At 43.6% G+C, this 25,562-nt stretch overlaps 1 protein-coding gene across 1 annotated transcript in view; it reads right to left on the bottom strand.

Annotated features, from left to right (window-relative positions):
- The window catches only part of FOCAD (focadhesin), a 165,944-nt gene extending 146,524 nt beyond the window's left edge, over nucleotides 1-19,420 (bottom strand). The window contains exons 1-4 of the mRNA XM_074994977.1: nucleotides 19,297-19,420; nucleotides 8,651-8,736; nucleotides 5,436-5,510; nucleotides 3,236-3,390 (exon numbers count right to left, since the gene is read on the bottom strand). Coding sequence (XP_074851078.1) covers nucleotides 3,236-3,390; nucleotides 5,436-5,510; nucleotides 8,651-8,707 — 287 coding nt within the window. The 5' untranslated portion in view covers nucleotides 8,708-8,736; nucleotides 19,297-19,420. The remainder of the gene's footprint in view (nucleotides 1-3,235; nucleotides 3,391-5,435; nucleotides 5,511-8,650; nucleotides 8,737-19,296) is intronic.
- Nucleotides 19,421-25,562: the final 6,142 nt, after the last annotated feature.

Raw genomic sequence — 25,562 nt, 5'->3', positions numbered from 1 at the left:
ATCCAGACCAGGCTCCTTTTCAGAAGGACCCCAGCAACTTCGAAATCCCCTCTTAGGAATAAGGGGATTTTGAAGTTGTGGGGGTCCTTTCAAAAAGGAGCCCCGTCTGGACGAGCCATGCAGCGGCGAGCCACATCAATTTAGAAGTGCCGTGGCTACCAGCATTCTAATGAGGCGCTGAATATGTATTTCAGCGCTTCGTTAGTAAACTTCGAAATGGCCATGCAAATGGCCATTTCGAAGTTTTGGGCTAGTGTAGACACAGACTACGTGACTTGCACATTATGCTCTACATTTGCTGTTGCAGATCAGGTCTGAATGGGTCCTTTCACATCAGTTTCACTCATGCCCACAGGACTTATCGACACATGAAAGTTAAGCATATGCAGCAATATATTTTAAAAAACAGCTTAGGTTCGGGTTTTGTGGACACTACACAACTAATATAACAAAAAAACAAATAGGGTTATACCTATTTAACTAAATGGGCACATCTTTCTCATGTTGGCAAGGACTCAAACCATCAGCCTCCATTGATGGGATAGTACAGGGAATTTTGGAGGGCTTCATATATACCAAGCAGTTTGAGATCATTAGTAAATTGTCCTTAATATAACACCTTTTATCATTTCTGGAGTGCCATAATCATAAATCTGTATCATTCCCCTGAAGATAACAAAACCCCACAAAATCATTTCATAGCTACATCTTTACTACTTCCATTAACACTGATAGCCTTTTCAAAATGAATGCTCAGCATAAATTTATACAACAACAATCGGTGCAAGTCATTGGCATGATGGTCTCAAGATTTCACAAGCTCCAAAGTGGAAGCCTCATCCAAAAATAAATATTGATTTCCAAGATACAAAAGTACAATGAGTAGTGCATCTCTTCCCAGAGAAGTATCTTTTGCACTCTTGCAAAAAGGTATGATCTAATGCTGGTGCAGTTTGTCACTGATAGAATGCTGCTGCTAAATTCTTTGAGATTTTTTAAGTCAATGGTGCAGTTCTAAGATGCCTGAAATCATTAAAATCACAGGTTGTCATAACTCCTCAGAATCAAAACACTGAACCTCCCTGTCAGATTACAGTTCTATTCAAAATCCTGTTGCCGAGCAATAGAAAAGATGACTTCCACAGACTTCTAGAAGTTGGAATAACAACAAAAGGTGGGTAAGCTTTTGCAATGCTTAGGGAAAATTCAAGGCACCCTTAACTTACTTACACATGGCATTCAGTTTAACTAGAGTAACTGTGAAGTGATTAACCAGAATAAAACAGCAGGCCCCTCTTTTCTTAACAAAATTCCAACAATATGCACTCCTAATTCCAATTTGGGATTCAGGGAGCGATGTGTGTAGTGTATGAACTAAGCCAAAAGATCTCAATAAATAACATCAAAGAAGATGTTTCTGTTCTCATAGTGTACATTAGTCCTACTGTGAGGAAAAAATGTCCAAGAATACAAACAGGTGCTTGTTTCTAATAATTTCCTAAATAGGTAATAATAATGGAATTTACTCATAAACTTTAAGGCCCTAAGGAATCATTACCACCATCTAGTCTGATCTGCAGGACTATACAAGCTATAGAAGTTCATACATTATCTGGGCAGATCCTCAGATGGTATAATTATTTTAGTTCCACAAAGGTCAATGGAGTTGTGACAACCTACCGCAGTTAGGCTGTTTCTACCCATGTCGCTTTCTCCAAAATTGGCGTGCTAATAAATAGCCCAACATATGCTAATGAGGTGCATATGTAAATTCCCAGTGCCCTATTAACATAAAGTCACAGTGATTGGGGTTACTACAGCTTTTCCATGTGTTTTTAACATTAACCATGACTTTGCATGTCCGGATTTACATGGTTTTCCAAAGTACAAAAATCTATTAAAATAGTATTCCCCTTCAAGCATTGCTACTGTAGCCATCTCGGCCACATAGAAATTTCACAGTTGTCACTAGACTGCCATCCACAGCTAATGAAAACTTTATAGCAGCAGCCAGCATAGGACTGAAGTCCTCATGCTCCAAAAGAGTACTTACGGTGTGTGAGCTATGACACACAGCTGAGCTGTTGTGTATCTATCTTATTGTGAGCAATATGTACCTACACTAACCAGGTTACTGCAATACACATGTGCAATTTTTGTGTCCAGGACATCCTATCAAAATGTGGCAAACCTGATCTAAAGCTGGAATCCTTATAAACAAATTTTCAAAATAAGATTATTTTAATTATTTTAAAAAACAAAAAATGCAACTGTTTTTTGAGTGATTTTTCTGGTTTAATAGTTCCGCTGAGTTTACACAAACTGAAAAATCACCTTTGGCTGAAGTTAAGCACAAGAAATTTCAGCCTAAAGCTAATTTTGTGAAAGGTAGAAGGGTTTAGAAATATGTTTTGAATGGCATGGTTCCTGCAGTCTTGACTTTTGGGGTCACTACCATGACCCCATAATACAGCACAGGTGTAGCATCAATTAATAGCCCCAAGCAAGAAAATTATACTAGTGTTCTCTATATACAAAGGCTTAGTGCTAAACACCCAACATTTGCCCTATCAGAATAGTGTCTCAGTCAACTTCTCAAGGCTAGGAGACTAACAAAACACATTTTCAAACATTATTATACTCATGTACTGGATTACTTTTTTTTCATTTGCATTTATCATTTCATCATATCTTTTTATGATGCTCAGCAATGTAATATCTCTTCATCATGTAACATTTATCAGAAAACACCCATGAAGCATGGTATTTTATTATTCCCATTTTACAGAAGAAGCAACAGTGAGGTAAACTGATTTGCCCTTTGTTATACACTGAATACGTAGTAGCACTGGAACCAGAAACCAGCTCTCATATGTCCTCATCAACATTTTCATAAAAGATACTAAACATTACAGTGGGATTATTCACATACGCAAAATTATTCTTGCACATGAAATGAATGGGACTATCACATGGGTCAAATTACATAATATCTTTAGTGTATGCAGCACTGCTGTATTAGACATATCACCTGTCAATCACTGGTTCCTTGTTTTCTCCCCTGCCCTGACTTCATCCTAGTACATAGTTTCCACATCACAAAACCATGTCTTTGTACACAGAAGATAGTCTCTGCCCCACAGAGTTTACACTAAGTGCAGGACAAGAAATGGGAGCTAAATTTTTACTGATACCAGGCAAAGAGAAGGCCCCCAATACTGTCAATGAATATTACCTGGAAGAAGGAATCAGGTTGAGAGCTGTACTGAGAACATAATTCAATTCTGCACAATCTTGTGCAACGAGGGTCACCAGGCCTTCGCAGCAGGCTGTCCGCACAGTCACATTCTCACTGCAGCACTTCTCCCAGAGCAAGTTCAATGCAGGAGTCTGAAATCAACAGCATATGAAACAAATTTAGGAAGCTGACAGAAGTTAAAGACTATTCAACCTAAGCTTCCATTGGTGAAAATCCCACCTGACATCCCTTCCCAGAGCTGCAGCTTTATGTGGACAGAGTAGGTTCTCTTTCTTTGGGCATTACTGTATTTAGTCTCTAGGAAAGCAGGACAAAGCCAACCCAATCTCTGTCACCCAAAGAAGCTGCCAAAGTAGGTCATTTATAAAAATGTTACTTTTTGTTAATAAACCCAAGGAAACACCCAACTTCAAAGCAACACTGCCATTTTAATGTATTAAATGTTTTCCTTACATGCATTCCTTCTTCTACTACAACAATAATAGATTACCAAATCTGGAAAGTTTTGATTAAGTCTTATTGTTTATTGCTACCCGTATAGTCTGTTTTCCCACAAGTTTCAAATTAATAATCTCTGTTCAAAATTTATTGTTCTACCAACATCTTCCCATTTAAAGTTTCAGTTCAGTTTCCAAGTGGGGGTGGAGGAAGGGTATGGACAGGTTCCATTATGGATGGGGGGGTGCACAAATGAGAAAGGTTGGGGACCACCACTTTCAGAGCTCCTGCCTCTCTAAATGTCTGAATTTTTATATTTCGGCAACACTCCCTCTGTAGAAATGAAGTGAATATTTCTTTATGTTGATGCTACACATCTGTTAATTAGGTTATCTTTAGTTACTGTTTGGTCTGTGAGCAGAGGTGCAAGGATAATTAGGGCCTTACCAAATTCAGAGCAATGAAAAAAAAAAACAACAAAAAAAAAACCACATAACGGACTGTGAACTCATCTCCCACCATGAAATCCAGTCTTTTGTGAGCTCCTGCCCCATATTGCACAAAAGACTGTGTTTCTCATATTGGGGGACCTGACCCAAAATGGAGTAGCAGTAGGGTCACAAGGTTATTGGTGGGGGGAAAATCACAGTATTGCCACCCTTACTTCTGTGCTGGCTACAGAACCGGGTGTCTGAAGAGTTTGTGCTCTGCCTTGAGAGCTGTACCCCACCACTGTAAAAGCTACCTTCAACCTTTAGATTTACAATCAGTTCCTCCCCTTTACTCAGAATCAGGTTTAATATGACTGCCTCTGGTTACTTCCTCCTGCCTCTGAAGCAGTGAGATGACCCCAATACATTCCAAAAATATATTGAATATTTTGCATTTTGCCATCCTTTTCTAATAACCCTGGGTAATTTAAATTCCCCCATTACTATTAGGTCTTGTGTTTCAGATTTTTGTTTGACGTAGTATGTCTCTAATTTCTTCTCCTGATTTGGTGGTCTACAGTAATGTTTCTTAAAGGAAAACACATAAAACCCCACTTTTTTAAATTATGTCTTTTATATGTTTATATATCCTAAAACAAATTTAGAAAGCCACTGACTTATTCCTTCCTTTTCCAGGCCACCTTTAGAAAAAGGAAACACTAACACAGAGCCCTCTCCTATGGTCTTCTATGACACTCATCATGACTGGCATTTTATATCACACTTAACTAATGATAGTTGAACAAACTGAATGCTAAATTATGACCTTTGGTCACATTGTTTCATAAGGTAACATGAACCCTAATTTGCTAATGCAAACAGAAACACTCAGCTACAGGTATTTGAAATTCTGTATATCCTGCAATTTTAACTTTGAGGTCTAACTTGCAAGATTTTAATATACAAATAGCAAGGATGTTTACAGGGCCAGTACATGATAACGTGATTGAAAAGTTCCTTAAAAATCTCAGTTTCCACAAAGCAATTCTTGTCATCAGTCTGAGTCTAGCAGAAAACTAAATAGTATCACTCTATTGTCAGTTACTATTAGCCACCGAGTCTCAAAAATGAAAAAAAGTTCCCCTTCATACCAGAGATTAACAATCTCCAGCTGTATGCTCTGAAATATATCACAGCATTTGCCTCCCATTTGTAACTTTATTGAACATAAAAGCAGTGTATGGGAGACCACAAAAGAAGCTTGGAATCTGATGTGAGAGAGAAGCTGAAAACAAAATAACACAAACCTGGTTAGTGGACTGTCTGATCTTTTCTGATAAAACATTTTCTTTTTGCACTGCAGCAATAAGATGACCCACCGCCTATAAAAGAAACAGAAATAATTAAAATATGCTTCACTCTGCACTATCACTTATTAAGGAGACAAAGATCAAAGCTGCAAGAGCACTTCTAAGACAGCCAAAGAAGTTGTTAGTGGCACATCTGAATAGAAAGAAATGCCAAAAAATTTGTTAGAAAAGTTGAAGTATGTGACAGAACTACCACTCTCCAGTCTGCAGCCATATAACCTTCACCATTATAAACTATTGTAAACTTACTTTGTACACTAGCTGCCATGATTTTACAAATGTAAACCAGAAAAAATTCTTCTAGCTAACACTACACATTTTCAGGAAACAACTCCAAACTGTAAACAGTTAACCCTGATGAAGATGACAAGAAGGACCCCCCTCTTGAGTATTTTAATACAGTAAAGTCACAACATTCACAAGGGTTCAGTGTTGAGAACCCTCACAAATGTTGAATTTTGCAAATATCATTTTACCCTGGCTGGGCTCTTGGGCAGCAGTGGGGGGACACGGAGACCGGTGGCGGAGCTGTGGGGAGACGGTCAGTGGCCATGCCATGCCCCTGGCTGCCTCTCAGAGCCCCACGGAAGTGGCAGCCATTGGCGTTTCCAGCCCCAAGGAAGCAGAGGCCGTTGGCACTCCCTGCCCCAGAGCCCTGGGGAAGCAGCGGCCGCTCATAAATAATTGAACTGGTGAATGTTAAACTCTGAAATGTTGTGACCTTACAGTATAGCCTTGAATCTTGTTGCTGTGTAGGCCAAAAGAGCAAATGCAACGACATCAGATATCTGTGCTTGCCGTAAAGAGCCCACATTAACCCACTAGTGAGATTTTCATGACACAATCCTAGTGGACTTCAATGAGCCTTCTGTTCTTTATGTCTTACCCAGTTACAGGCAACTATCCTTCTGTTGATATACATTCTAACAGATACTCTGGTTAAGATAGAAAATGTTATGTATAACTGGGGCTTTGCAGTATGCCATACAGGTGGAAATAACCAGAGATCAACCTAGCCTCCTGTGGGACATGATTTCACAGGCAAACCTCTTTGACCAAGAACATCTATGGCCCTCACATCGTTTTTTTCTGGGCTCTTTAAGTCACTGTCCCAGATCGCAGCTCTCAAGGTCAGACAGACAGACATGGGTTACCTAGGGAGATGGTAGAATCTATTTCCCTATTGGTCTTTATGTTCCAGCTTGACAAAGCCTTACCTTAGATGATATCAGCAAGCCCAACAACCACCATGGCCCAGAGCAAGGTGGGAGGGGGACCCAGTTCCATGCCTCATAAGGGGTGGCATCAACAACAGAAGGGGCAAACCCTAGAGCATTCAGCCCTCACTGCCCACTAGACCACCACCTCCGAAAAGCTGCACACACCTGGAGCAGCTCTGCTGCAGCACTTCAAAGGGGCCTGGAGCTCCAGCCACTGCTGCCAAATGTTGGAGCTCCACCTCCCCTTGAAACACCAGGTCCAGAGGCAACTGCCCTTTTTGCTCACCTTCCTACCCTCATCCTGTCAGCAGGCGTGGAAGAGTTAGTTGGGATTGGTCCTGCTTTCAGCAGGGGTTGGACTCGACCTCCTGAAGTCTCTTCCAACCCTATGGTTCTATGTGGTCATTTATACCAGTGAGTCCTGAAAGTTTTTCATAATAAATTGATGGCTTGGAAGATCAGGGTAAAGCTCTGGAAATGGCAACAAAAGCAAAACGGGAGCTAATGGAACAAGCAAAGCACAGCAAAAACAGTACTAATAAGCTTTTTTAAAAGATAACTGCCCAGAGCAATGGATGGCAGGAGAAAAAAAGACAAATTTCACTGTGGTGTCAAAGGGGTAAATCTTACACAGAGTAAAGTGGGATCAGTGTTCCCTTTAAGCTGAGCACTTAAGCAGATGCCCAGGGGAGATACAGGTGAGGTCCAGCTTATTAGAAGAGTGCAGACAGCCACCCACAGTGGGCAGGATGTGTTTCTACTGGTTGTAAACTTTGACACTTGCCTAGGCCCACATAACAAAATTTATTCCATCCATGGAGAGCAAAAAAAAAAAAAAAAAAAGAGGGAACACTAACCAGGATACAGTCTTTTTCCACTGAGAAAATCTGCCACTAGTTCATCAGGTGTTCTAAGTGTCAAGGTCATGTTTGACTACTCAGTAAGTGTCAGTGATCTGGTTTGATCAGTGATGAGAAAATCTTCCTTCTACATCCAGCTTGCTAGGAAATGCAATCCCCCCCCTCAACACAAGCATCTAGCCATATTGCTCTACACAAATTTATTTCACACAGTGTTACCATAGATTAGTGTAACTAAGGTTAAGTGTGGAAGAACATGTTCACAGGGCACTGTCCTGTTTAGAAAGAAGGTTGCCACAAAAAATGAAATATCATGCAAAATTCATGAAGACAGAGGAGCTGGAAGAAAAATAAAGGGAACGGCAGAAGCTAATTATAGGTTTCACGGTCTGTGTTGCTAAATACAATGTGTTCTTTTAAAAATTATTTAAAAATCATGATTCTAGGGACATTTTAACCTTATTTTAGCATTATGTCAACCCATTAAAAATAAACAGGCATAGGGAGATATTTTTATTTGCATGATCAGGTTTCAACTCTACATCACTGTCAGTTGGTTTATGGCTGTGACACCATAAGAGACTTACACAATCACAATATAACTTTTTGACAGACAGTAAACTCAGCCTTTTTCTTATGGGGGCAGTTGTTGTCTACTGGCTCCAACTTGCCAAGTGTAGCATAGATCTGTTTTTTAGTAGTTAGCAGCAGCAGTAAATATACCCAAGGACTTCCAAAGGTTCAAGGCATCCATCAGGGACAAGGCCATAGGGTGGCTAACACCATCAAGCCTTATTTAGAATTTGCAGATTTGTAGAGTTCCTGCCATACTCAGTTCATCCTTTCTACAAAGGAAGAGGAGAGTTCTGTGCAGTGATGGTGACTGGGTTTGATGTTTGGATTGCAGTCAGGCTAATGAGCCAATGTTTATTATATCAAAAAGCTCTGCTGGGCTTTGATTTCATGGTTATACTGGCAAAGGGGTGCAGAAAACTTTGTGGAAAGGTTTGTAAATAAAATAAAAAGTTTTGACTGAGAGAATGCACCAGATTAGTATTGAAAAGTTAATTACCTGTGACTGAATAAGTGTGTTAGGAAATTCCAGCCGCTTCTTGATATCATCTGACATTTTTGGCTCTTTCACATACTAATTAGGCTCTGCAATACAAATTAAAAAATATGCTAGTTAGGACTAGGCAACATGGCATATTATTACACACAAGGACTAAACCGGGGTCAGCAACCTTTCTGAGGCACAGTGCCGAAATTTGACCTTTTGACCTCAACGTATGGTCTGGGTGGCACTGAAGCTTTTTCAAGTCTGACTGGGACCCTACACTGCAAGCTTTACTCCCTGTGCTCCCGCAGGGGCCCTGCACTCCTGGGAGTACTACCCTGTGCTCCACTGGGGGGGGATCCCACACTGCAGGCTCCAACCCCCAAACTCTGGCTAAGGCCTCGCACTCCTGGCAATGCAGGCTCCACGCCTTGGGCTCCCGGGCTCTGAGCCGAGCCCAACGCTTCAGTCCCATGCCCCAGTGGGTGCCCTGAACTCCAGTACTGGCCTTGTACCCTGGTGAAGGCCCTGGCCCCATGGGCTCCAGATGCTGCCTGTGCTATATGGTGGGGATGCCGTGGCCTGATGGCTCCAGTTTCAACCCTGGCCCTTTAGTGGGGGCTCCACAGCAGGGTTCCATTCCTGGGCCATGCACCATAGCCCTGTACCATGGCCTGGGCTTCAGCCCTGGCCCTGTGATACGTTGCAGACTCCACAGCAGGAGCTCCAATTCTGCACTCCCACGCCATCCCGTGCCACATTGGGGAGCAGGGATGGGGCCAGATACCCTCTGCGTGCCACTCTAAATCAGCTTATGTGTTGAGAGTGACACATCTGCCGCTGTAGTATTTTATGAATCTCTGACATTCGAAGTACCAACCAGGAGCTAGCCAGGTATTTAAAAATTTTATGTCCAATTACTCAGTCCATCATCTTCAATGGGTGTCATGGGAATAAGGTCAGCAGTATTTCCACCTTATGGGCTATGGATTAATTTTTACATCAGTAAAGGTGAACTGTGAAATGCTTTTCAGACCTTAGACCTGACTGTAAGCTCATTAAGGCCAAGACTCCTTATTCACGTGTGTCTATGCTGAGTGCCTTGAACAATCTGGGTACTACCAGAATGCAAAGAACTGAATACCACCTAACCATAGAAACTTTGCAGCAACTGCACCCAGGCTATGGTATATCATCTTCCATTTTGAGGACACCTTGTATTGTACAATGACATGGATGTGTGGATCCCATTTTTCAACTTATTTCAATGCTGGGGTGTTAAAAAAACAGTATCGTCAAAAAAGCATGCAGCATGAACACAACCATACAATGCGTAATCAGTGTAATATCACACAGTAAAACTACTCATAGTGCAGATGAATTGGAAAAAAAATATCTGAAGGAAATAAATTTCCATCTCCTAACCATGTATTCACCTTCGCCGACTGGCATTTGGATAGGAACACACTCTTAAAACTTAAAAGTTTTTCAAAAAACATGTTAATCTCACTTACATCCCTTTTGAAATATGTCCTCTGCATTCCATGTTAAGAGCACCTGTTCAGTAATAACTTGAAAAGATGAGTGCCACCTATGTAGAGCTCATTTCAGCATGGCACATAAGCATGTGCTTCACTTCAAGTGTCTTCCAAATCAGCAAAACGCTTCAGCAGATGCAAAAGAGTTGGTCACAAAAACCCACACCAAAAAAACAAAAAACAAACTACAACAAAAAAAAACCCAACAGACATATCTAATAGTAAGGACAGAACATTTTTGGCAAAGCTTAAATGTAGTATATTATAAAGAGAACAGGTAAAATAAAATATTCCACACAAATTTTTCAAGGAGAGGTTTTTCAAAAAGGCACAAAGGACAGTCACCCAAAAGGCACAAATGGGAGATGAGAACCTCTCTCCCCTGTAACCATGCACATAATACTATTCAGTTTTGAGGAAAGCTACATATTCTCCAAGCACACAGCAGTGTGCTTTTACTGTCGCCTACCTGTACAAATTGTCTCAGAAGCAAAACTATTAATCCTACAGAACACTAAGTTGAGTGGAGCATTAATTTAGATTTACAGGCCCGACAGACAACAAAATTTGCTTTAAAAACATATTACAGAAGCACAGTTAAAGATCTATTAAGCTTTTACCCTGACGGAGAGATTGAGTGTAACAGATTTCAGACAATATTCAATACAAGTACAGCCTAAGCATAACCTTCTGTAGGCAAACAAACCTCTAATTAGGCAGCCAAAGTGTTCACATTTTGACTTTCATTATGTTACTTTATTCCTTATTCTGGCCTTCCCATATTCAAGTACTGCCACATACAGTGGAAACTCCGTGACAATCATCTGATGGACCTCTCTGAGATCTATGCTACAATGAGACATAAGGATGGAGAGTAAACAAAGTCTAGGACCAGAAGCACAGCTTCCAGGAGTGTAACTGCTAAAAGGTAATTTATCTGATACTGCAGCAAATCTTTACCATAATGTATAAATAACAAACCACAGAAAGTAGATCCAACAAATTCTCTGCCACTTGACCTCAATCATCCCCCCATGAAATGCCCAGGCATTGAGTTGGTACCTTCCCCTGCCCCTACAAACACACAACTCTTATGTGTATAGATCACTAACATTATTAAGTGCTTTCTACTTCAAAATAAGTATCAGAGAGGTAGCCGTGTTAGTCTGTATCCTTGAGAGCAACAAGAAGTCCTGTGGCACCTTATAGACTAACAGATATTTTGGAGCACAAGCTTTTGTGGGCAAAGACCTTCTTCATCAGATGCAGACGCTTCACCTGATGAAGTGGGTCTTTGCCCACGAAAGCTTATGCTCCAAAATATCTGTTAATCTACATGGCGCCACATGACTTCTTGTTGTTCTACATAAAAATAAGTCATCTACAGATAATGCAGTCATTCATCCTAAGCTTCGGAACTCAAGAAGCTCAATACATATAAGCTGTGTCTACAGTGGCCTCTTTCTTTTGGAAGAGGCATAGTAATGAGCGAGGTTGGATTATGCTAATGAGGCGCTGTCATGAACATGCAGCATCTCATTAGCATAATGGCAGCCGTGGTGATTTAAAAGTGCCACTTTTGAATCCCACGCCGCCTGTGGAGCTGTGGGCCTTTCGAAAGGACTCCCCAGTCTTTGAAAGCCTCTTTTTCCTGTCTGGTGTTAGGAAGAAGGGGCTTTCAAAGACTGAGGGGTCCTTCAGAAAGGTCCCCATCTCCACGGGCAGCGCACAATTTGAAAGCGGCATTTTGGAATGGCCTCGGCCGCCACTATGCTAATGAGGCACTACATGTTCATGACAGTGCCTCATTAGCATCTTCCGACCTCACTCATTACCATGCCCCTTCCAAAAGGGCGCGGCTCGCCCCGAAGGGGCTCCTTTTCGAAAGGACCCCGCCTACTTCGAAGTCCCCTTATTCCCATGAGCAGATTTGGGGCTAGTGTAGACACGGCCATTGGGGCTAGTTTGGGGCTAGTGTAGACACGGCCATTGAGAGACAAAAACTGATGCATAATTTATGATCCCATTTAATGAGATGCTGAATTCTTGCACAGGTAATATCTCATAAAAATACTAAAGAGAAGAGTAGTTCATTAAAACAAATCCACCTCAGCCCCAATAAAGCATCAGACTGAGCTGGAGTTTATTTTCCTTCCATACTCTTCCTCCAGAAAATGGAAACAAAAATGCCATTATATAACAGGAAGACTGTTATTCCCCTTTCCAATACTATTCTAATATGTGATAATTTTGCATAATTGACATTTTACTAAATAAAAGCAGGGAAAGCAATTTAACATCCCATGTGTCCAAAATTGTCTGAGTTTGGACACATAGGGCACAACATACGTCCCTGGATTTTTATGAGTAGGTCTGCGGCCTGCCCTGTTAGCAGTAATTAAATTTCAATTGCCTTGAGTTTTTGTTGGTCCTCAGCTATTGGACAATGAGACTGTTTCCTAATCTGACTAGTGAAGAGGCACTTTACACAAATCAAGCAGCTACAGAATAAGAGGAAGGGGAAAAAACCCACTACAACAGCAAAGGATAAAGAACACAAGCTGTAGCAAAGACTCCTGTTTGTTTTTTCCTAATTAAGCCAATTTGCATGAGAAGTATCCTGATACTTTACAGTCAATACATTGGTAAAATTGTGAGGGATGGCTAAGACTAGTGCAAGTAGTCTGCCAGCCAGACCTAGGTTTTTACTGGGATAGTTTGCAAAATAAATTAAAAAATACACTACGTTATGTAAGATAAATAAGAGTAAGTGACCTCAGAGAAAACTTTTTATTTGGACCATTAGTTCCACTACTACTTTTCATTCTGCTTTCTACATACTGGGAGAATTTGAATTAACTCAGAAAAAACATCTTTGCTAAAGATTCAGTCCTGCATTACTTCAACAAAAAGACGTCCAATTTCACTTTCAAGGAAGTTACAGTGCTACTCTACAAATCTGAAAAGTGGTCAATTTAAAAATAAATTATTTTAAAGGTAGCTGCGGATGCCTCTCGGGCACTTCTAACAGTAGTTCTAGCCTATTTGTGATCCAAGAAAAACATTTCAAAATTGGAAACATCTGACTGTACCTCCTCTCCCCACCCCCGCCCCCCACACACACTGAAGGAACAGGGGAAATGACTGTACTCAAAGACTGGGCAAAACACAGCCTACCAAGCTGCCGGATCAAGCCCACAGATGCCGCAGGGAGACTATGGTTATGTCCCCACTATGAGATATATTTGAATTTAAGGTGGTTAGCTCTGTCTTCACTTTAAATACCATTAGACCGATGTAGGAAACATTAGTATTGATATTACAATATCGTTGGTACCTGATATATATGGTATCAAGCTTGAATTTAAAAGTTCGCTTAGAGGCCAGTGTGGAAGCACCACGTCTTAAAAACTGAATTTATTAGCCTCCAGAGTTGTCCTGTAGGTGACCCACAGTGCCCCTCACTGCTCGTTCTGGCCGCTGCTTTCCAGGTGCACAGGAATTAGGTAACAGGTAGACCATGAATTTCAAATCAGGACCAGGAAGTTAAAGTGGGATCATATTTGTACGAGAAGCTGATGAGAAATGTCTTTCTTTCTTTGCTATTAGCACCGTGAGTTCATCTACCCATGACCAATAGCTCCTGCATGGAGTTTGTGGTTCTGTCTCTATACCTGGTATTTTTTTCTGCGCCACCTGGTGCCAGCTGCTGCCCTGTCGCCCCGTGCGGCAGCAAAGCTGTTGTGGGGGTCATGCTTGCATAATATGCCGAAGAACTTCTCAGTGGTTTCCATTTGTGCACAAACCCTCCTCCCTCCCCCACAGGCACCACGCAGTCGGGGTCTTTCCTGCACTCAGCCACATAACATGGGTAGCCCCTGACCCAATAAAAGGGCATGCCTGCCGTTCAGTGCTCACCATGCTGCCAGGCAGCACCATGTCCTGGCTTGCGCATGGTTAGGGCTCCAAGGGCAGGAAAGATACTTGGCTCTTGCAGCTGCTGGAGGGAAGTCTCCCCTGACAACTAAGATATACAGAGGGGAGGCTACTTCAACTGGCCCCCCACTGAACACCCCCCATTCCCCTGGCAAGGGACCAGTGGGGCTTCCTGCCACTGGGGGGGGGGGGCTCCACCAGCAGTTAAGATATTCAGGGGGACTACTTCAACATTTCAACTGGCTCTGCAGCTGCAGATCACAGCCCCCAACCCGCCAAAAATATTTTCAGGGGACTTGCTGTCCATTGCGGACACCTACTGCTTTTATATTTCTGTTATAAAATCTTATTCCTAACACTTCCTATTGGTCTTCATGATTTGAACCCCCAAAAAAACAGGGTGGAGGGCCAGTTGAGATTCCTGTTTTCGTTACAAGTTCGGAGTATTACATTTCACTGCCACCCCCCATGTTGGCAATGTCTGTGTAGTGAAGAGGGAAGACAAAGATCTTTTTTCCTAGACTCTTCTATCCTCTGTCCTCCAACTCTGAGACTACAGTCTGTCCCTGCGTTATTTTCAGGGATTGGATGCAACCACGGAAATAGAGACAGACAGACAGAGAACCTGTGCACAGAAACCTTTTAGTGCACCAGAAAACCAAAGATGCTCCTCTCAGATACTCTCTTGCTTCAAAAACTTTCATAACACATCTTTCTTCAAGCCTTTCAGGGTCCCTATATTATTTTCAAGAACTGAATGCAATCACAGGAGGGGGGACACTCAGTGGATGGCCAGTTGAGAATTCAGTTACAGGAGAAAGAGATTTCTGTTAGCTTTTTTGCCATCTCTGAAGATGCCCTACTTTTCTTTCTTTCCAACGGGAAAATGGATGTTTGCTTAGAACAGGAGGAGACTGAGGAAAATGCAATGTGGGAAGATGATGTCAAAGACCAGTGAGCATAACCACAATGTATGGGGATGAGGAAACCATGGGATAGATTCCCACAGTGCACTACTGAAACAGTCAATATTTGCCAATTGAGTTTGGCAGCAATAAGTCAACTTTGTGAGGAGCACGTGGGGAAATAAGGACAGTCAAAATCAAATTTATAAATTCCAGAGTTAGAAAAACTGATATTAATACATTTAATTTTATCTCACAATGTAGACACAGCCTCAGGCAGGCTCCCTGTCTGCCATGCTCCCACACAATGTTCAGGAAAGTGGAGAAGCTTCATATGCTGCCCACAATCCCATCGGCTGGTTTCTGGCCAATGGGAGCTGCCTATTTTGAAGTACACGCAGCATGCCAAGCACATCTCCCCAACCCCTCAAGCTCATAGTTATTCAGAGACCAACAAGGCCTCTGCCATGGCTGGGCCTGCAGGGAGCCTGCCTAAGAAATGTGCTGGGCTGCTGGTCAGGAGCCACACAGGTAAGTCTCCTGGCCAAACCCTGCCTCTAGCACACCAGACATCCTTCTTCCCAACCCTCTGCCCCCCTCCAGCCCCCCCACACACACCAAACCCTCTGCCTCCCACATAACCCAAACCTTCTGCACCCAAATCTCCTGCCCAAGGGCATAACCCAAACTCCTGCACCCCAGTCCCTTGACCCACTTCACAACAGTCTCCTTTACCCAACCTCCATCCCAGACCCCACACCTCCTCTTTTAGTATCATGAAAAAAGGTGGCCCATGACCATTTTCCAACAGTTGGAGTGGTCCCCATGAAAAGTTATTGTCCACCTATGCTGTACGCACTACATACTGTTTAAAAGAGAGAGGCGGGGGGAGTTAGGAAAAAGGCCCCTTCTCTATTCCTTTATAGTTACAGTGATCTCAGTTGCTACTTATAAGAAAACATTCACTTTAAAAAAAATTCATAAATTGACAACTCCTTTAATTACCAACAGAGACAGAATAATCATTTTAAACCGTTCAAAAATGAGTCATGCTTTGTTAAGCTAAAACAGCAGTCCACTAGCCATTAACAACAGAACGTAAGTAACTAATCAGCATATCAGTGACCAAATCTAGATCACCAGACACGTGTGAATGAACCACAAAAATCTTTATATTTATGTATTACTGTTATCTTTGTATTTTTTCTGGAGTTTAGACTTCGGGAAATCCGGACCTTGGCAAAAAGAATAATCAATTAACTCTGGCAAAGGACCGTGCCACCCAGAGGAAGTGGAATCCTTCACATTATCTCAGTAGAAAAATCAAGCCCCTAGACATGCTGGGGAAGCACTCAGCTCAGCAAGTGGTGGGGGGAAGAAGAGCACAAAGATAGTTTGAGTGTTCTTACTGATCCCCAGCCCCATGGGTAGCTAAGGGATGTGCAAAATTGTGCCTGTTTCTGTCTTTGAAAACAAATTACCAAATGGGGATTCCCTCAAGAATTAAAGAATGTTCCTATCGCATCCCTCTTTGGTATAAATATTTCCCACGTTAAGAAGTATAAGAGACATGTAGCGACAGTCTGCTATGGGTGTGAGAAGTGTAGACACTATACTTGTTCTATGCCATCTGGGGAGTTCTCCTTGTACTAGAGAAGTTCCTAGGTAGCTAGCTTAAACCGGTTTATCAACAGAGTTGCACAAAGCAGCAAGATCACAGTGGAAGATCCAACTCCAATTCTTAATCACAGTTTCATAAAACAGTCCTGAACATATTTTCCGCCCCCATCTATGCTTCAGCTAGGCCTTTCTCAGCCCCAGCTCAGTGGGACTCACTGTTTAGAGCAAAGGTGCATAAACTGGGGGTGCCACCCCGATAGAAGGGGTGAAATTTCATAAGGGAGGCACAGCACAATTGGCTGCTAGGTCTCAGGCTCATCCATCTAATTTAAAATGATTACATATGTTACTGTTTTTATGTATGTATATTCACATTTTTACATTCTGCATATTTATTTTCTCACATATGCCAAAAGTTTTTTTTTCCCCTTCCATATGGACATAACCAAAATTTCCATCAGTTTGGATTACATTAGACAGGTTGGGAGCCCCTGCTAATTGCAGGGATGAAAAGTGGGGCCCCATGTAAAAAGTCTGCTCACCCCTCATTTAAAGCCATTTATCCACAACAGGTTGACTACTTACAATAAAGAAGTTTGAAGTTTATCTGTTCCTACTCATTCCTTGCTCAAACTCACATCTTCTTGTGTCAACATTATTGTGGAAGTGATTATTTCACAAATAAGAACATAAGAACGGCCATACTGGGTCAGAGCAAAGGTCCATCCAGCCCAGTATCCTGTCTGCCGACAGTGGCCAGTGCCAGGTGCCCCAGAGGAGGTGAACCGAAGACAATGATCAAGCGACCTGTCTCCAGCCTCTGACTAAAGGCTAGGGGCACCATACTTTACCCGTGGCTAATAGCCATTTATGGACCTAACCTCCAAAAATTTATCAAGCTCTATTTTAAACTCTGTTAGAGTGCTGGCCTTCACAGCCTCCTCCGGCAAGGAGTTCCACAGGTTGACTGTGTGCTGTGTGAAGAAAAACTTTCTTTTATTAGTTTTGAACCTACTACCCATTAATTTCATTTGGTGTCCTCTACTTCTTATATTATGGGAACAAGTAAATAACTTTTCAATATTCACTTTCTCCACACCATTCATGATTTTATATACCTCTATCATATCGCCCCTCAATCTCCTCTTTTCTAGACTGAAAAGTCCCAGTCTCTCTAGCCTCTCCTCATATGGGACCCTTTCCAAACCCTTGATCATTTTACTTGCCCTTTTCTGAACTTTTTCTAATGCCAGTATATCTTTTTTGAGGTGAGGAGACCACATCTGCATGCAGTACTCAAGATGTGGGCGTACCATAGTTTTACATAGGGGAAGTATGATATTTTTCATCTTATTCTCTATCCCTTTTTTAATAATTCCTAACATCCTATTTGCTTTACTGACTGCTGGTGCACACTGCGTGGATGTTTTCAGAGAACTATCCACTATAATTCCAAGATCCCTTTCCTGATCTGTTGTAACAAGAATTAGAATACCGTGACAAGAATTAGAATAAGCAACAGGAACAAATATTTTCCTCCCCCGCTGCCAAAAAACCAAAGAGATCCCATGTCCACAGCAATACAAAATGAGGGGGAAAGGCAGAAAACATTATGAATGTTCAGATACATTTCCTAAGTCTGTACTGTAGACTGTTCTTAATGGCTCACTGTGGTTCTCAAGTATCAGAGAGGTAGCCGTGTTAGTCTGTATCTTCAAAAACAACAAGAAGTCCTGTGGCACCTTATAGACTAACATATTTTGGAGCATAAGGTTTTGTTGGCAAAGACCTCATGCATTTGACGAAGCAGGTCTTTGCCCACGAAAGTTTATTATCCAAAATATCTGCTAGTCTACAAGGTGCCACAGGACTTCCTGTAGTTTTTGTGGCTCTCAAGGCACCTGTTAGATTGACAGTGGTCCTGCCTGCGACAGCCTGCCCTGAAAGAAGGGACGGGACAGGCAGGAAACGGAGTACAGCATCACAGAGGGCTCACAGAAAGGTGCCTCCCAGGAAGAAGTCAGACTTTCTATTCCTCAGACGGAATGTGCTTTGCTTGTGTTACAGACAACCTGCACAAACAGGACGGGGAGCCCCGGCCCGTGAAACGGAGCGATCACTCAGCGCCCACTCACGTGGAGGCCTCTCGGCAAGTTTCCAGGCTGGGATACTCATTGGACCCGCTGCCGGAAGGTTACAAACGTGCCCCGAGGCCACATGCGGCCAGACCTATCCCCCCGCGAGTCGTTTGGACAGGGCCGCTCCCCCGGAATGCGGGGCTCTCCCCACGCCGCCCAAGAGAGAAATCGCCCCGCCGCAGCCCGCCTGCTAAGGAGCTCTTGTCTAACGAGTGCCCACGCACAGGGCGGGGGAGCGCTCTTCCCTGCCCCATACCGAGCAGACCCCACCGCCCCAGGGCAGCGCCCATCTCCAGCGTGTCCTTGGCGGGCGTTCGCACAGCCCGGGGGATGCCTCACAGGCTCCCCGCTCCAGCCATCAAAGCGAGCGACTCGTCACTTTCAGGCGCCCGAGCCTGCGCGGCTGAACCTCCGAGCCCCGGGAATGCCGCAGCCTCGCGCTCGCCACTCCAACGGACTCTCCAACGGGGAGAGAAGCGGCCTCTGCGGCCCCAGCATTCTGGAAGCCCCACTGCGCCGCTTACCTGACTTAGCCTCCGGTCCCGCCAGCTGCAGCTACGTGACGCAGGAGCGTCAATTCCTTCCGCTAGCGGCAAGGCAAAGGAGGGAGGGTAGCGTGAGATTATGCTCCCTCGGCGCGAGGCAGCCCGGCCATAGATCCCGTCATGCGCACTTGGAGCCGTGAAGCCTCTGCCCTCACCCTCTCACCCGCATCAAATAGCGCATAGGGCGGAGTGTGTCTGCCCCGCTGCTGGGAACAAACCCAGGAGCTGGGCTAGCCCACATCACAAAGCGTATTATTGCTGTGTCTTGTCGTCTCACAGCTACACGGCCAACTTCTGTGGTTACGCTCTTGCAGCGCCACTGACTGGGATGGGTTTAACACCTTATCAATGCGGGACTTCTAGCCCATCTTAATCTAAACATAAATCTCTGCCTGGCCGTGCAGGTTGGGTGCAGATAGAAAATGTAGAAGCATTTGCATTAACAGTTTTGCATTGAATAGTAACAGAGATGTGGCCCTGTTCGTCTGTATTCTAACAAAAAAACCCAGCAGTCACGTAAAGGCTAACAGTGATCACTTTAAAGGCTAACAAAAAGACTGATTAGGTGATGAGCTTTGATGGGATAGACGCACTGCTTTGCCACTCCCTGGATGGCAATAAGAGTCAGGGGCCTAGGGCCATCAGGACTGTAGCACTGTTCCCTTCCTCCCCTTAGCCATGTAGAAAGACAGAACAACATTGCTGCAGCACTTCAAAGAGCCTGGAGCTCCAGCCACTTGCCTCAGCCAAAGTAGCAGTGTCAGTGCCAGAGCTCTGGACCCCTTTGAAACACCGAGCTCCTATGAAAGTGCTTCCTTTGCCCCTGCCCCCAGCTTCATCCTCTCTCCACCCCATGCTGTTGGCTGGCCTAACGGTGTTTACACTAGGGACCTGACTGCAGTACAGCTGTGTCACTGCAGCTGCACCCTCGTAAGGTCACTTGTGTAGCTGTGCGAACTGCAGCCATAATTAAACCATCCCCAATGAGTGGCAGTAGCCCTATTAGTGGGAAAAATAATCAAATAATAGGTCAAATTGGACCTACAGATTATGCATACATGCAAAATCAGGAAGCCACATAGCTCTTTTCTGCCTTTCCTATGTTACCCCAATCTATATAGAGCCTAGAATTACAGAGAAGGCATTTCAGTGGGATGTTTTCTATATATTTTAGCAATTCTGGGCCTAATATATCTATCCCACCTCTCACACATTATTATTTCTGCACCTAGCAGACAGAATCTACAGAGAAGGATGGTAATTGGGACTGTAGCCTATTAAACATGGACAAACAGTAATGTAGCTTTGGCTCATGTCCCACGAGCAAAACTTGGGTTATGTTCAGACTGCAGCTGCTATTTTGGGATACAGAAGTATCCCAAAATAGCAAGTCCACAGCTTTTCCCCATGCTGGAAATAGCAGCGCTCTTTCGAGCCCAGCATTCTGGTTCTGCTACCCCGCGGGTGCATCTACACTAGGAACTAACTTCCAAGTTAGGCACTACATCGATGTAGCCAGCAGAGAGTCTACACAGATACTTTTTTTCCCAATTTCAAAGTCCTTACTCCATTCCTGGGAATGGAGTAGTGCCCTAGTTCAAAGTTTAACTTTGAAGTAGGGTGTGTGTAGATGCTCTACTTCAAAGTTATTTTTCTAGTGTAGACAAGGGGGGCAATGGAAGCTTCACAATAGGCCCTTATTTTGAATTTTGGTGCTGTCTAAATGGCACTGCGTTCTAAACAGGGTATCTCAAAATAATTTACACAATTTGCATTGTGCAGACTGCATAAATTATTTTGAGATGTAGCTACAGTCTAAACATAGCCTTGGAGCTCATATTTGGTCCTCTGTGAATAAACTGGAATAGAAAAGTTCTATCAACACTACTATAGCTCTGACCCTCCTGCCACATTTTGTCTATTAAGAATATGGCACAGTAGAAAAAAGTCCTATTATTCAGTATTTTATTATTAAGAGAAATGTGCTCCCAGATCATTCTTTATGAACTAATACATACTAAAAATGTATTAGGTCATAAAGACCAGTGGACCCAAAATAATTCTGCTGGAGTCATTACAGTTTTCCTTTTAGCTCTGTCAAAAATTTCCTTGATTTTGCTAGTAACTGTACACTGTGATCCTTCAGTTTAAATCAATACAATGTCACTATAACATGGCACTGATATAATTCACAGAATGGGTAATAATGGCACAAAAAGTAGCTGCTGTACATATGGGCCGTGTCTACGCTAGCCAAAAACTTCGAAATGGCCATGCAAATGACCATTTCGAAGTTTACTAATGAAGGGCTGAAATACATATTCAGCACCTCATTAGCATGCGGGTGGCCGCAGCACTTCGAAATTGACGCTGTTCGCTGCCACGCAGCTCGTCCAGATGGGGCTCCTTTTCGAAAGGACCCTGGCAACTTCAAAGTCCCCTTATTCCTATGAGCAGATGGGAATAAGGGGACTTCGAAGTAGCTGGGGTCCTTTCGAAAAGGAGCCCCGTCTGGACAAGCTGCGCGGCGGCGAGCCGCGTCAATTTCGAAGTGCTGCGGCCACCCGCATGCTAATGAAGCGCTGAATAGGTATTTTACCGCTTCATTAGTAAACTTCGAAATGGCCATTTGCATGGCCATGTCAGAGTTTTTGGCAAGTGTAGACATAGCCATGGAGTGGCTAGTTTTCAAATATTAATGATAGTCTAAGCCCACTGATCCCAAAGTAAATTACAAGTAGGCAGAGAAGTAAATTGCCTGTAACATTGCAATATTGCCAGTGTTGCACAAAAAAAAAATATTCATTATAATACAGTAAAATGTGATATTTTCTGGAAGAGAGAAATAATTGTCCAATAATGAGGGCACATGTAGAACTTCTCTCATCTGGCACCCCTGGGACCTGACTGGTGCCGAACAAGAGAATTTGCTGGCCCATGGGAGGTCAATATTGTCCACCAGCATTACCAACACTTCCACTGCTTACTGGGCTCTTAGAATACATTTGGGGTAAATTACATCTAAATCACAGCACAGACCACTGAGTCAGGACTGGTCACTGTAAACAAAATTTATTGGACCATGGGAAACTTGGTCACATTCATGATAAGTAATTGTCTGGCTAACTAAAATCATGCTGGATTACAGGTGTTGCCAGATGAGAGAGTGTCGGATAAGAGAGGTTCAACCTGTATTCACACAGAACTTTGTTGACCACATTCTCTGCAACAGACCATGGGCAGATCATTTCTTCTCTCTGTGACTCTATTCCCCATCTGTAAGTGTGACAAAGTGAAGATTTCGTTCATCTTGTCATGGTGCATATGAGTTCTACTGTCCTATAGTAACCCCGTATGTGTTCCTCATTTATCCTGAGCAATGTATTAATATTTAGACGTTGATGGAAATTTTGGTGAGATGGCATGTACACAATGGTTGACATCCTTAATAATCTGTGCACAGGAGTGGGTGCAACCAGGTGACACCTTTTGCCTGGGAAGCAGAACAAATGCCAGAGGAGAAGCCTGCTAGGGGGCTGGTACCTGGCTGCTGAGAGTAAGTCAGTCTTGGCTGGCTAAGGAGGCAGTGGGAGAGCTGGGGCCCTGGCTCTGGGGTCCTCTCCAGACTGTATTGACTGCTTCTGGTTACTGTGCTGACAAGCATGTTCTATGCCATATCCCTGTCAACTAATAAAACCTCCATTTTCCCTGCTAGATGACAGTCACATCTGACTGTGGATATGGGTGCAGGGGCCGGTGACACTTAGGTGACAATAACATCAGAGGGGTTGTGAGGATAAATGCTTTAAAGATACTGTAAGCTGCTCAGATGTTGTCATTATGGTAAGGGGGATATAATTATCTAAGATAGTTGGCTTGAGATAGGAGGTTAACTAAAACCTTCTTGCACCAAGTAATTAAATACAACATATGTGACTGCCAATTTATCATTGATCAGAAGCTGCTTTTTTCATGGTGCTGCATTGTATTTCCTTCAAGCATATACATATGTTTACTATGCTCTCCAAGAGCAAGGAGGATGTATAGGAGGCACTGTAGTTTGTCTCTCTGAGTAGAATGAACCGTTAATTGCTACAGATTGCACTCAACTCCTTGCTGAGGGCTCTGCTCAACACCACAAGCTAGCCCTATATTTTTATTTAGTAAATGCAAGTTATGTAAATTAAAAAGGTCTCCAGGGAAAAGCCCAGCTATTGTTCTGTGTATGTAGAGTACATAGCATATTGGGGCTCTGGTTCATGCCAGTGGCTCTTTGGCACTACCACAAAACAATTTATAATAATAATAAAAATAATAAATGGAGGGTAAATTCAGATATGCTGTGCAGTCCTCTGGAGCAAAGGAGCTACACACAAATGTCATCTAGATATAGTCCTTTCAAAGCATAAAGCTCCCTGTCTGCCCTGTGCTCCCAGCAACTGGGGCTGCTATCTTTGCAGGGGAGCTCCCTGGCTACCCCATGCCGCAAGGCACCAGGAACGTGGTTGAAGCCCCTCCGGTGTGTTTCCCCACTCCACCATGCCATGAGGAGGCAGGAACAGGGCTGTAAGTCTTACTCTTCACAATACAGAGGAGTACCAGGCTCGACTGCAGAGCCCTGATAGCTCAATTTCACACATCCCCACTAGGTGCATGAAACTGAACTCTGGAAAATTGACTCGGGGGGTATTCTTACAAGTGCTTTATAAATGATTGTGAGGTTCACCTCTATTGACATTAAAGGGACCTAGTTCACAGTTCAGGCTACATGGGCCAGAACTTCAGAGTTTTTCAGTCCTGATACTCAGACTTATATGTATCACAGAGCTGGAAGGGATCTTGAGAGGTCATTGAGTCCATTCCCATGCAGTCAGCAGTGCCTATCACCATCCCTGACAGTTGTTTTTTTCAAAGGTCTGACCTGCTCCAGACCCTTACAAGACTCCCTCGAGGACTGAATTCCAAACACTGAGTTTACAAGGCCAATGCTCTACCATTGAGATATCCCTCTCCCCAAAGGATTGCTTCTCAGAACAGTATTCTTTTGTAAATTCCAAATGCCAGGAATCCGAATGATGTCTTGTGATTCTTTTCCTTCTGGCAACTATGTAGCTTAATTAGATTACGCAGAGTTTGCCAATAGATTGAAGCCGCATATGCATAGACATAAGTAAGAACATGTGACTTCTTTGAAATGTGAGTGGACAAGTGTCTTTATCAGAACCACCACCACCATCATTAGCACAAGTGAAAATTATAATTTCATCCACATCAAAGAGGTACACTGGCAGGACAGACTTTTATTTTGGTAGGGTGACCATATTTTCCTATGCCACATACGGGATGCCTGATACAATTGCTGGGACTTCAGCAAGTTCAGTGGAAATCAATCAGACCTATGCCATACAAACATTTGAAATGGTATTGTCTACTGAGCACTCATTAAAAAGACTTACTGCATTTTTATAACTAATAATAGGTATATATATATATATTTACAAGTAAATAGTCACTGCTCTTTAGAAGGGCCTGAACCATGCTCCACTGCCACCCTCCAGGCCCACATAAATGTTTGGGCTCCAGGCCCAAAGGGGGTTAATTTGGCCCTGTCTCTGCCCCATGGGCTCCAGAGGCTTCTCCGCAGGAAACACGTGGGGATTGCAGGATTAAGCCCTGCTGCTCCCAGCTGATGCCCTATAGTGGGGCAGTAGATGGCGGATTTCCTGCCTTGCAGTGGTGGCCCTGGGCATAAGGGGTTGCAGTTTTCTAGTGAGGGCAGGGAGCCTGGGGATGAAGGCTGTAGTCTGCAGGCCTGTGGGGATGGGGGTGGGGTCCTCCATGGCTGTGGGGTTGGCTGCCCAGCCATGGAGTACCAGGAATGCAGCCCGGCAGAGAAGGGGACTGGCTGCAGAGGGGCTGCCCCAAGCAGTGGGACACAATGGGGTTGCTGCCTACAGGAGGAGTGGGGGAGGGTTCCTCCATAGCTGCTCCACACTGAAGGGAACCCCAGCTGTTTCATACTGCAGGGTGCTGGAACCGGCTGCCTCCCTCCTGCGGGGAAGCTCCCTGTCTTGCTCCCAGCAACTGGGACTTGCTCCCAGCAACTGGGGCTGCTATCTTTGCAGGGGAGCTCCCTGGCTACCCCATGCCACAAGGCACCAGGAATGGGGTTGAAGCCCCTCAGGCGTGGCTCCCCACTCCACCATGCCATGAGGAGCCAGGAACAGGGCTGCAAGTCTTACTCT

This window comes from Carettochelys insculpta, chromosome 5 (genome assembly GCF_033958435.1).
Source record: "Carettochelys insculpta isolate YL-2023 chromosome 5, ASM3395843v1, whole genome shotgun sequence".
Taxonomy (NCBI): domain Eukaryota; kingdom Metazoa; phylum Chordata; order Testudines; family Carettochelyidae; genus Carettochelys; species Carettochelys insculpta.
Note: the sequence above shows the minus strand (reverse complement) of the source record. Positions and strands in the feature narration are given on the sequence as shown.